The sequence below is a fragment of the Carassius gibelio genome, chromosome B21, assembly GCF_023724105.1.
Source record: "Carassius gibelio isolate Cgi1373 ecotype wild population from Czech Republic chromosome B21, carGib1.2-hapl.c, whole genome shotgun sequence".
Taxonomy (NCBI): Eukaryota; Metazoa; Chordata; class Actinopteri; order Cypriniformes; family Cyprinidae; genus Carassius; species Carassius gibelio.
Window position 1 is genome coordinate 21,584,979 of NC_068416.1, and position 13,153 is coordinate 21,598,131.

At 37.9% G+C, this 13,153-nt stretch overlaps 2 protein-coding genes across 2 annotated transcripts; both read left to right on the top strand.

Moving 5' to 3' along the window:
* Window positions 1-821: 821 nt before the first annotated feature.
* On the top strand, window positions 822-4,101 carry LOC127986509 (uncharacterized). The gene is made up of 5 exons (XM_052588782.1): window positions 822-1,192; window positions 2,337-2,454; window positions 2,615-2,774; window positions 3,105-3,236; window positions 3,827-4,101. Exons 1-5 carry the CDS (start codon window positions 1,070-1,072, stop codon window positions 3,918-3,920), a joined length of 627 nt encoding a protein of 208 aa, XP_052444742.1. The 5' UTR covers window positions 822-1,069; the 3' UTR covers window positions 3,921-4,101.
* A 607-nt stretch (window positions 4,102-4,708) lies between these two features.
* myorg (myogenesis regulating glycosidase (putative)) lies at window positions 4,709-11,964 on the top strand. Its single transcript, XM_052588049.1, has 3 exons — window positions 4,709-4,841; window positions 6,489-6,949; window positions 7,551-11,964. The coding sequence occupies exons 2-3, from the start codon at window positions 6,687-6,689 to the stop codon at window positions 9,343-9,345; spliced, it is 2,058 nt and encodes a 685-aa protein (XP_052444009.1). The 5' UTR covers window positions 4,709-4,841; window positions 6,489-6,686; the 3' UTR covers window positions 9,346-11,964.
* The last annotated feature ends 1,189 nt before the right edge of the window (window positions 11,965-13,153 follow it).

Genomic DNA, 13,153 nt, shown 5'->3' on the forward strand with positions numbered 1-13,153 from the left:
AGGAGCCAGAGGAGCTTGATTTTTTTCACAGATTATCTGTCTCATATTCTACTGTCAGGACATAATGACAGGTTTAATAAATATTAAAAAATTTTTTTTTTACAAAAGTTCCCTACAGCACCTTTACCTGATTAACTGTAGTCATGTGGATCATTGTGATGTTTTTGTCAGTTTTTTGGACTTTCTCCATGTCAGTGATTATTAAAAAAAGTAGAACTTGACAGAAACCGCCCTTCAGACCCATTTTGTGCCATTAATTATTTATGGAACATTTTTCCCTGAGGAACTATCTGAGTAACCTAAACACTGTCTTCTGCATAATAGGCCGCTGACGGGACATTTGATTTACTTGTGTTGGCACGGCCACAGAGGATATTTTGTGGTGCTCACAGTGACTGTGGATAAGTGCCAAATGCTTATTTAAATAATGACTCTCTTGATTATCTCTTATAATGAAGAACTCCTTTCATTCATACAGGATTAATCATTCATTACTAGCATCCACAATATAGTACCTACTATGATGACACGAGCAAATTAATGTATCCTAAGGTTTCATATCGTTACACTCTACTGTGGAGTTTAATGTCGGTTTAATGTCTGAACATTAACATTCTGAAGTTAGGGCTTCATATTAATAATAATCCATAGTTTTAATTTTTAAATGTAGGATTCTTTTTATATAATTTTATTTACATATATATTTGTCTATGTAAAAGCAACATCCCTATTTTTCCAGCAATATTTCTGGGATTTGTCCAGACCAACAAACAGATCTCACCTCACCTGTTTAACTCCCAGTTAGGGGCCACAAAAGACACACAGGATCTAAGGCTTGAATTATTGATCACTGGCTGAGGGGGGAATGAAACCTGGGGCTGCTCAATCCTGGTGACAGACAATAAATCCGAATACCCCATGGAAAGATGAAAGGACTGAGGGATTAAGTTAGAGAAGAGAGGAAGAGGAGCATGACAGCACTGGAACACAGGCGCTATGAGAGGGAGGGAGTGAGGTAGGGTTAATCAGTCTGTGAGCTGCAGACACACTCTTACCGTACACAGGGGAAATGGGTCCTCAGCTACACTTCAGCAGCACCTACTCAGAGGAGTTCAGTTACCCGGCTCGGGTCAAACCCACCCGGCCCAGACCGTCCTCTGCGTATCGCAAGAACAATCCTCATCCACGGCCGGTAAGAGTTTCTTTAAAAATACTTTAACACATGATCATCACTAGAAATAAGCATTTGTTCTATTAATATGGATCTCTTTTTAGCATTAGGGGATTTATATTACCTTTGAATATAAATGTAGTCATTTTACATAGAGAGAGCTGTACATTCCCTTGATTTGAGGTTGGTCAGTTTTTGGCTCAAAAAAAAAAAAAAAATAAAAAACAAAGAAAAAAAAAACCAGTATAAACAGTCATTATAATTAAAAATAAATATTTTGTTTTAATATATGTTAAAATTTTATTTATTTGTGTTTTCAGCAGCCATTACTTCAGTCTTCAGTGTCACATGATCCCTCAGAAATCATTCTAATAATGCTGATTTGCTACTTGAGAAACATTTCTTAACATTATACATGTTGGAGACAGTTGTGCTGCTTCAAATTTTGGTGAACATATTTTGAACATATATTTTGATGAATACATGTTTAAAAGAATAGCATATATAAATCTTTACACACTTTTAATCAAATTATTGTCATTGCATTCAAAGTTTTTGATCATATCAAATAAATTATAATTGCAAATTTATATTTTAGAAGTTAGGGATTAATAATAAGCATTTATACCATATTATTTTGCTCTAAGCTTCTAACCACATGTAGAGGTTATGTCGCGTATAGGATGTAAAGTGAAATGTATAGCTCCTAAAGTGTGTTACATTCATTATTTACTTGTTTTGAAATTTTGTGAGGTGTTGGTTTGCTTCCATTCCCTCAATTAGTATTATTTCACTGCTAATGTGTGAATGACTTACATCAGAATGAGAAAAACGATTGGGATAAAATGCAATATTGAGGTAAGAAAAGCACTGTAAACAACAACCAACATTTTTCAATTAACTTGAATTTGACTGCCTCGACGAAACATTAATAATTCACCCGCCTGGAGAGTGTTGAAGCCGCTTGATTCTGCAAAACAACCTACTTGTGGGGGGCCTTGTACAGGAGGCTCCGGTTACACTGTTTCCAAACCACTGCATAGGGATCGGAGGTTGGGATCGACTCTCACTATGTTAGCAAAACAATCTAACCTCTGCTGGGTCAGTGTTACAGGCTATTAAGTGCCACTTAGCGTTAGTTTTCTGAATCCCTTTTCCCACCCAGGACTTCCTGATGCCAAGAATGCTGCAGACAGGATATGGCTCACGGAAATACTTTCAGACAACTACTCCTTCTACTGCTTTTCTACCTCCAGTCAGACACATATCAGTCCAGTATCCAGGTATCAATACAATCTGTGTCACTACAGCTGAGGTTGAGTCAAAAAAATCACTGTCATTATCGATCTAATCAGTGTATTGCAAATATTTTAGTGTATAGTACCTGCATATACTGGAACACAATATATCACTATTTCCTTTTTGCTTTGTATTCACTTTAAGACGTACAAACAGCACATGGACAGTCAATGCAGAGCTCATCACAAAGAGACTCCAAACCACCTGTGATCTCGACTGCAGTTTGTACACTGCCACCTGCTGCCTGGCTTCTCAAACCACAGACAAACAACTTTGCTCATGCAACAATCTCAAACAGTCAAGGGTAAAGGTTTTGCAATTCTATGTTTGAAATGCATGGGCAATGCATAATTAGTTTTAGTTTAACCTAAATGTTATTTTATGACATTGTTTTGTGTTTTTGAGCTTGAATAAGTCAGATCTATATTCAATCCAAACCAATACTGCAGTATTTTTCTGACTACTACACTCTCAGTTTATGAACAGATCATGCTATGATTTTGTCCTCAAGTTCACATCTGCCATACTTTTTAGAATATATATATATATATATATATATATATATATATATATATATATATATATATATATATATATATATATATATATATATATATATATATTTTGTACTCAGGAAATATTCAGAGACAGATCGTATCAGATCAGCTTGGAACCAGCAGACGGAAATCATGCCAACTTTAAAAACCCTCAAACACCAGGTTACCCATCCTCACAGATCACGCTCAAAATCCACTACTGATTGCAGGTATTTTATTGCAAAATCTTGAGAGCAAAAAGCAAGCAAACAAATAAATCTAAATAATAGTATAACAACTAAATCAATTAAAAAGTCTGTTTTGCTCACCAAGGCTGCATTTATTTGATCATACAGCAAAACAGTAAAATTTTAAATTATTTCTAAACTAAAAATTTATTTTCTATTTTTATATTTAAAAAAATATATATTTATTCCAGTAATGATAATGCTAACTTTTCAGCAGCTATTAGTCTCCAGGGTCATGATCTTTTAGAAATCATTCTAATATTCTTTGGTGCTAAAGCAGCATTTCTTATTTAAAAAAGTTTATAAGAATAAAACTAACTAAATAAAATACATAAATACACAAATCAAGTACATAAATAAATAGGGCTACAAATCCAATTTTAACTAGCACTAGAGATTGGTCACATTTCAAACATAACTCGATATTTTGATTCAGTGCTTTTAATGTAATCATGCCATTCTGCTAAGCTGTAAATGTGTGCTTGAGCATGAACTTGGCTCTGTTGTTAATGCATCTGAATGTCTGAGATGCTGAGATGATCCCTTTTAAATCCAGATGTTTTGGTTTGCAGTGAAGGACACAGCTGTTTCCATGTGGTGAAGCCATATAAAGTTGGACACTACATCATCCACCCAGAGTTTGTGTCAGAAGCAAAGCACTACTAAAAACCACATTGTTTGGGCATTTTATATTTATTTATTTTCATTTATTGTCATTTTAATAATGCCATTTTACAGTGTATTATTGAGGTACGTTATGTGTTTGGAGATCCTGCCTTTTAAAATATGCTTGGGTGCAGCTTCAATTTATTGACTGTAGAATGTATTTTTGCATCTTACATGACAATAAACAACGTTTATGATGTGCCTGTTAAATGTTTGTTATTTTGCCTTACAAACATTACCAAGGGGACCATAGTAGTCCCTACAACATATTCAATCTTGAGCCTCAAGCTTTTTCATAAAATAGGTCAAATATATTAAAATAGTTAACTTTTGTTAAATCTCACACCGGTTAAATCAGTTAATACCTCTATTTTCAAATACTATTTTAACAACTGGTTAAAATAGTCACGGAATACAAAACCATTTAAATGTTTAAAATATAGGCTACTTCCTTTAAAATAAAATGTAGTAACGTTACTTAAAAATAAGAACATGGAAAAACCTATTTAATTATATTTATACCACATTCTTCAACCATCCACATATTAAAATAAAGTATTTTTTTTAGTTTTAAAATAACGTTAGTGATCTTAGTAACTTACCTGGTATTTTGCGGGATGCGTTACCATGGTGACGTTACATTTTTGTATGTTTTTTAGATCCACAGAAAACAAACTTGGTAAGCGTTGTTTTCTTTGTTAGACTAGTTGCTGACAGCCGAACAAACTCAATCCGTAAAATATTCACACTTTCGCTGAGTAGCCTATAAAACTCAATTTCCCAGAGTTGCAGAGTTTGTGTGAAGAGCGAGTCGCTAAATAAACTCCTCCCATATTAAGACGCGGAGTTCAACGTCTTGAACTGTTCGAGGGAACATGTCAACAGGACACGAAACCAACAGTCTTCGATCTGCTGAGTACGGTATGTTATTTCACGTAACTATTCATTTTTAGGCATTTAAATAGCGAATTCCTTCTGTCAGCCTCGGTAATACACCGCATGTGTTTTACAGTCGACCCCCTGACCACTGGCTCTGTCTTGTCTTGTTTCAAATATCTGCTTTTGTGATAAAATAACTGTTTTGCAAGGAGTTTTTTTGTCATTATTCTATAGTAATGCAACAATTTAAGCAGTTTTAGACCAGTCACAATGTTATTGTGGGGACTACCGCATGCCTCAGGGCTATGTTACACTTTGACCGAGGTTATATATGTGTGCTAGGTCTCATCTGCCCTGAATTATTAAAATAAAAAGCATGCAAGCCTCAGTCAATGTTGATCGTGTGTTCAGTGCTCGGCTATTTTAATAAAAGTTCACTCATCATACAGTGCTTGGCTATTTTAATAAAAGTTCACTCATCATACAGTACACCGTGGTGATACAACTCTGACCTATTTACATGTGAATGTATGTACTGTCAGTGTCCCGCTGAATAAATTAAGGAAGCAAAGACTGAAGAACCAGTTTTTTTTTCCTTTTTTTTTTTTTTAGTCGCATGTTACGAATCAGCAGTTTTTTGTTTACTTGAGTGCTGTGAGATAATACATGATTGCTTCATCCCTTCAAAAACATTTCTTTTTAGGTAGAGGCTTAGGCATTTAACTATTAGATTGATTAATTTACTTGGCAAAGTATCCTTGTTAAACTTTCCTGTTTGTCGTCAGTCACTGTTTGTTCTTCGGTCAGTGTCCCTGCATGACAATTACTCAACCTACTTTACAAAATCATCTTTCATTTAGGGAAGAACTAAAGTGTCTGTGGTCAGAGAATCAAATGCCTTTGGTTACTAGTGACAATGTCCATGATCAGCAGTACTGAATAGAGTGGAACAGTAGAATAATGTAGGATATTTTAAATCATATTGTTGTATTACAGTTTTGATAGCATTATTTGTATTTTTAGGAGTAGTTTTGTTCTTTCACTTTTCCCAGTTTCTTCAGCATTGTTGCTTCAGACGTACTAGTCAATTTTAAAATCGGCATCAAAACAAATGGTCCTTATCTATATTGTAAATGCATATTATGAATACAGAAGAATATTGAATGCCAACTTCCATAAAGCATTGCGAAGGACATTGAGTCAATGCATACACCTTCAAACAACTAAAGTGTATAAATATTTTTTGCCATTTATTTCTGAATTGATTTAGCTGCGCCATTTACAGTGCAAGTATAGTCAGCTCTTCTAGGTCTTTCTTCAGGAGAAAACATTGTCCATTAACTGTGCTTTTCATTTGAACCAAGTGTGTATGGTGGCACTTAGCCAGTCTCAAGGTTTTGCAGGTGGCGTTGCATACTGCAGACCCAGAGGCCCTTGTGTTGTCCTCTGGTGCAGTCACACACTGCCACAGTGAGAAACCTTGGCAGCATGAATAAACTGCTTTTGTTTACGCCTTTGCCTCCCAGCAGACCAATTCAGACCAATATAAAATCTAATATGTTAGTGTTTTTGAATAATTAATGCTAGAATGTGTACTGTGATTCCAACATATGCATAACAAGTAGATTTATGTTTGGAATTTGTTTCAACCTTTTACATTGACACTTTCTGCCACTCCTTTTTCCACAGGCTTGCAAGGGATGGTGAACAAGAGGAAAATACTACACTGAGAGAAGAAAAATGGATGCATGATTCCATTTTGCACAAATTTAGCAAGTTATTCACTTTTGTTCTCTGTCTGCCAAATGTCTTCCATAGACTGTATACAATTTTAGCCTTCAGTTTTAATTTTCTTTTCAACTGTGAATTTAAAATCTAAGACTCAGAATGTACCAAGTAGTCCCGGGAGGAGCAGGAGGAACAATTACAGATGGCGCGCCCATCAAGAAGAAAGACAAGGACAGTCGCCCTCTGGTGGGGGCTGGAGTTATTGGTGCGATTCTGGTTATTGCAGCAGTGACTGCATGGTGCTACTATATTGCCTCCCTTCGTAAAGCTGACCTGCTGAAGACAGAATTGCTTGATCTGAATAAGGATGGCTTTCTCATCCGTAACCAGGCTGGGGGGATTGTCCTGAAGATGGGTTTCAGGTCAGTATGCTTGGTGCTTATATTCTTATGATCGCAAAACTTTCTGGTAGCACAGACACCTGTAAAATGGGTCAGTGAAAAAGAGAAAAAGTAGTTAAACATGTGCCAGGTTCAAATCATTATTCAAATATATTGAATAATTAATACATACCATTGTTTCTGGGGAGTTATAATTAAGGCCCTGCCCACATGAATGCGGGTATTTTTGCGGTTTGGTTGTTCGTCCACACGCAAACGCAGCACCATGTCACTGAAACCAAACATTTATGAAAACTCCTGCCAGGGTGAAGATTTTAAAAAACTCTGGTTGCAGTGTTAATGTGTAGATTTTGGCTTGTGACGTCAGAGCATGCACTGTTATCTCCGCCTACTGGAAACTTTTTCAGGCTTCTGATTGGCCAACAAGGCTTTACGTGTGAGATTATATTGACACCTCTTTGCTTGATATGCTCTTGACGGTACTTTATTGCATGCTTTTGTGTTTTCATGTGGATGGAGATTTTTTTTTAAACTGAAGAAGGAAAATATACTTGTTTATAAAAATACCCATGTACGTGTGGACATGGCCTAAAAGAAACTGATTTTTGCTTACTGATTTCAGATCTGGCACACTTGATCTCGACTCCTGCTCAAAGGAGGGAGTGATCCTTCGTTGCTCTCGTTCGTTTGCTGGCAAGGTGAACTTCTTCATTATGACTGTGAAACCAAAAGAGACGGTGGTGTGTTACCGTGTGCGTTGGGAAGAGTTGGAGTCAGACCGACCTGTGCAACATGCCATGTACTACAATGAATCGCACTGGTATGGTGGTGCTGAGACTGCTGTTCAGCATTGGCCTATTGCCATCTCAGGCCAGCAGGCACCCAAACCTTTTGTCACTAGTGACGTGTACTCCAATCGACATGACTTCGGTGGCATCCTGGAGCGCTACTGGCTATCGTCCAATGCAACTGCCATTAAGATCAATGACTCTGTGCCCTTCCACCTGGGCTGGAATGATACAGAGAAAACCATGTACTTCCAGGCACGATATCAGAACAGTCCATACAAACCAGCACCTGGAAGACCTCCCTATGCTGAGCTTAGTTACAGAGTCTGCGTTGGCCCAGATGTGACCTCTATCCACAAGGTCATGGTTCGTCGATACTTCCCCAAACCCAACAAAGTGCCTGCCAAAGAAATGTTCCGGCACCCAATATGGTCCACCTGGGCTTTACATAAGACTGACATCGACCAGGAAAAGCTTTTAACTTATGCAGAGAATATACGCAAACATGGTTTTAACTGTAGCCACTTAGAACTTGATGATCGTTATACTAGTAAATACGGGGAGTTTGAATTTGATACCCACAAGTTCCCAAATGCTTCTGCCATGTTTCAAAAGCTCAAGGCAGATGGCTTCCTGATATCCCTGTGGACGCATCCCTTTGTGAATTATGATTCTGCTAATTTTGGGCCATGTGTACAGAAAGGCATGTTCGTGATGGAGCCAACAGGCCAACTTCCTGCATTGGTTAAGTGGTGGAATGGCATCGGTGGAATCCTCGATTTTACCAATCCAGAAGCTCGCAACTGGTTCACGTCCCATCTTCGCTCTTTACGCCAAAAATATGGCATTTCTTCCTTCAAGTTGGATGCAGGCGAGACAAGCTACTTGCCCTGGCAGTTCAGAACTCGAGTCCACCTCCCGGACCCAAGCACCTTCACTCGCCGCTACACCGAAATGGCCATTCCTTTCAACGAACGTGCTGAACTTCGGTCCGGCTACAGCTCTCAGAATATCTCCTGTTTTTTCCGTCTAATTGACCGGGACTCTGTGTGGGGCTATGAACTTGGCCTCAAGTCCCTGATCCCAACCGTCCTCACCATTAGCATCCTGGGCTACCAGTTTATCTTGCCAGACATGATTGGAGGCAATGCATATCCCAATCGTACCGATGGAAACGGCAAGCTACCAGACCGTGAGCTCTATATTCGGTGGCTGGAGCTGTCTGCTTTCATGCCCTCCATGCAGTTCTCCATTCCTCCATGGGAGTATGATGATGAAGTGGTGGCTATCGCTCAACGGTTCACTGAACTACATGAGACACTGGTGGCTCCCAGGGTCATAGAACTGGCTGGAGAAGTTCTGGACACTGGGGACCCCATAATTCGCCCATTATGGTGGATCGCCACCAGTGATGAAACGGCTTATAGAGTTGACTCACAGTTTTTGATAGGAGATGACTTGATGGTGGCACCAGTACTGGAGCCGGGCAAACAAGAAAGGGATATCTATTTACCTGCTGGACGCTGGAAAAGTTACAAAGGAGAACGATTTGACAACAAAGAGCCAATACATCTAACAGATTATCCAGTTGATCTTGATGAAATTGCTTACTTTGAATGGGTTCAGTAAGACTTGTGGCAAGCATCTGGAGTTTTGAGTTTTGAATTTTTTTCTTCAGGGAAATTAACTAAAGTTATTCATTCAGGGTTTAAATTTTACAATTTAAAACAGGACTGTTTAAAGGGAGAGTTCACTTAAAAATGAAACTTTGATGTTTATCTGCTTACCCCCAGGGCATCCAAGATGTAGGTGACTGTGTTTCTTCAGTAGAACACAAACAAATATTTTTAACTCAAACCGTTGCATTCTGTCAGTCATTTAATGGAACTGAATGGCAATCAGAGCTTAAAAAATACACAAACAAACCCAAATCAAACCCTGCGGCTCGTTAAGATACATAGATGTGTAAAGACACAAAACGATCAGTCTGTGCAAGAAACTGAACCACATTTATATTGTTTTTTTTTGTTTTGTTTTTACTTCTGATTCACCGCAATGTCTGAACTGTCCTGAGCGTGTTCTCAACAGCTGGTGAGTGACTGGTCATCGTCTTCTTCTTGCTTTATGGTGGATCGCAGACTTTAAGTGCATTACAGCCACCTATTTCTCAAATCGACCATTGACACTTGAGTGACTGTTCAATTTCTCACACTGACCAATCATTTTGTGTCTTCACGCATCAATGAATCGTCACAAGCCGCAGGGTTTAATTTGGTTTTGTGTATGCTTTTTGGACTCCCAAAGCTGAGATTCACATTCAGTTCCATTATATGACGTCTGGACTACAATGGTTTCAGTTAGAAATCTTTGTTTGTGTTCTACTGAAGAAACAGTCACCTACATCTTGGATGCCCTGGGGGTAAGCAGATAAACATCTTTTTTTTTTTTGGGGTGAACTATCCCTTTAAGAAGTAAGCTTCTGTTAGCACATTATGACATTCTTCATCAGCTTGGCTGTGATGTTTTGTGCCATCACAATTAAATATGCATTCGATATCTGAAGCTAATGTCTTAACCCGTGCCTTGCATTTAAACACTGAATGTCTTTGAGATAAAACCTTGACACAATTAAGCTTTTATATATGCATCTTGCCAAATAAACTAACTTTAAGGATGCTAAGGATGTATTAATGGGCTGTAACAGGTAATTTTGCACAATGAATGCTTTGTGTTCTCTAATCTGCATTTTTTTTTTAACAAGGGAAATTTTACCAATACTGTACATAAGTCTTCCTCTTGCAAAGCATAGAATATTAATTACTTTTCAAATGTTCTTCTCATGTTCTTAAAATCAACAATTTTGCTAGTGCATTTAAAACAGTGTATGTTTTTTTTATGACTGCAAGCAGTAGCAGTGCTGCACTACAGTAAAGTCAGGTCATGCATGCAGCAAATTTGTTCATAATCTGTCCTACTCTTGTCTCGTAAGCACCAATACTTGATATAATCACATTAGAAGTTTGTATGTGTAATGAGTGCTTGTGGCTGCATTGGAATTGACCAGCAGTCTTTTTTTACTCTACTTGCTATGTAGTGCCAAATACAGTACATCACCAACAGACCTTGTTCAAGCATAACTGCCACATTTACAGAATCATTTCCTTCCACATAAAAAACAGTTTGTCTTTCATATGAAATCGATGTGTGCTGCTCACGTTGTTTTGAATATTATGCTGTGCTGTCTAATTTTTGTGTTTCGCAATAAGGGCACAACACTAAATGCTTAGTCAGTTGATCTTTATCAGATTATATTTTTTGCTGTGCAAGGGTCACCTTTGTGTTTGTTTAACGCTCTTCCAGCAGGCTGACAATCAACTCCCACTGCAAGCTTTTTCTAATCTACAACCTTCAAGCTTATTTTTAGCTATTCTCACACAACTGTGAAAGCACACTCATCTACTCTGGTGAAACAATGAATCTGTCAAGCAAAGTGTCTGCTCTAAAAGTAGCTACAGAGTACGTATAGACATATGGCAGCTGCCTTTCCAGTACTCGTGTACCTCAAATAACCATTTAGTGTTGCCTCATGGTATTTTAATATCTTTTCTGAGGAGATGCATTTAGGGTGATTTTCTTTACTGGGACTATATGCTTGTGGATTTTTCACTGTTGGAGATCTTGTTAATAGGCCCTTGACAGTGTGGGGCCCCTGGTTGACCTAAACAGACCATAGACTGCTGATGTTCCAGAAACTCACCAGAGCATAGCCACCGTCAGCTTTCCACAGACTGGAATTTCATGTGTTTTTTTTTTTTTTTTGTCATAAAGATTGATACTGTGTTAACATAAATTCCCAGAAGAAAAAATGCTTTGTTTGTACATCTCATAGACTTTGTCTGTGTGTGTGTTCCTTCACCGTCATCTGTGTGTAGCTGTCAATATGTATGACAATATGCAAAATGTTTGTATTTTAAAACAAACAGTAGGGAATGAAAGTATTTCTTCATTTTGTGCATAAAACTGCATTTCACATGCCCTGGTGAAGCAAATGCTAAGTTTGACCAGCTGCACTGAACAGAGTATCGTTCTCCAGAGCATCACAGGAGGGCAGTGTTCACCTGCTTTTATAATGTGTTGACATGGCACAAGAAAATCCTGTATTTATTTCACTTATTTTTCTCTCACTGAATATAATTAGTCTGATATTGAAGTAAAATGGTACCATTAAACTTTTGACCTCTTTCAAGAGTTATGAGTTATTAATTGTACTTTCTCCTCTGCATTAATTGTACTGCCCTACATTAGCAATAGAATGTGTCCTCAGTGGTCGAATGATGCCACCCACTCACTATTCAGTTCACTATTTTCCCGTTTGATAGTGTTTCTGGACTTGAACAGCACATGGATTTTGGCACTGATATGCGATGCAATTTTGGCTCGTCTTTCCAGTGGTTATTAGTTTAGTTTCTTTGGCATTATGCAGTTGGTTCTGCCAGCCTCAGCCCTCTGTGTAGTTCAGTATGGATTTCCATCGTTTTACTAATTTGTGGGCAGTAAATGAAAAAGTTAATGAATGATTTTATGAAACAACTTTGTAGACTTTTGTTGTAAAGTTGGTGCAGGTCGTAGGATTTCTGAACGACAACAGAATGACAGAAGTAAGGGAAGCTTGAATAGCAACATCAATGTTCAAAATCAATCAAAACCATTTTGCACAAAGTTTGTAATTAAAAAAGGTTTAAGAACAGTAATTACTCAATGGTTACACTTTAGATGATAACAAAATAGACTCCTTTGTGTTTTCAATTCCGAATAGCCCTTTGTAATTACATATACAAATAGTTTAGATCTAGTCGGTGAGATATTTTAAGACCACTGTCCACAGGTTTTACAGAGCATGTCTTGAATATTGGTTTGCTCCGTCTACCTCATTTTCCTTACTGGCGGATTGGGCTGCATCTCTTCACTAAGTTCAAACGAGGCTTTCATGCAGGGCGGTCATGGGTCCATGGATTCATTGAACCTCCAACCTCCTCTAGCCCCTCACAGGAATAGTAATTATTGCAAAGCAGGTTAAGCCTGATCAAAGTTTGAATCAGACTTTGGTCCAGCATTGAATGAAGTCTCCTCAGAGAGGCATCTTCTTGGTTTTTTGGGCCCTGCTCATCATTGGTAGATAATGACACAGTGTTGAAGTAATTTACAGGTTATATGGAGGTTGCCCTGGATCAATAAATCATTTAGTTGAGTTTGGGACAGAGGCGGAGCAGTGATTTGATGAGCAGGAAAGGGCAAAGACCAAGGGTGGCCTGACAGTATGTTGGGGGCAGCCGTTGCACAAGACTTACAACACAATACCACATTAAGAGAATTTAGTTCTCTGTTATAGCATTTCTCTTAAAATGATTTAATACACTGAAAACACAAAACAACATGT

Bases quoted from the DNA above. Each gene is read 5' to 3' on its own strand.
- LOC127986509 (XM_052588782.1), top strand. From the start codon at position 1,070: ATGGGTCCTCAGCTACACTTCAGCAGCACCTACTCAGAGGAGTTCAGT. The intron at 1,193-2,336 runs GTAAGAGTTTCT...TTTCCCACCCAG, and splicing joins ACAATCCTCATCCACGGCCG to GACTTCCTGATGCCAAGAAT. The intron at 2,455-2,614 runs GTATCAATACAA...ATTCACTTTAAG, and splicing joins CATATCAGTCCAGTATCCAG to ACGTACAAACAGCACATGGA.
- myorg (XM_052588049.1), top strand. From the start codon at position 6,687: ATGTACCAAGTAGTCCCGGGAGGAGCAGGAGGAACAATTACAGATGGC. The intron at 6,950-7,550 runs GTCAGTATGCTT...TACTGATTTCAG, and splicing joins GTCCTGAAGATGGGTTTCAG to ATCTGGCACACTTGATCTCG.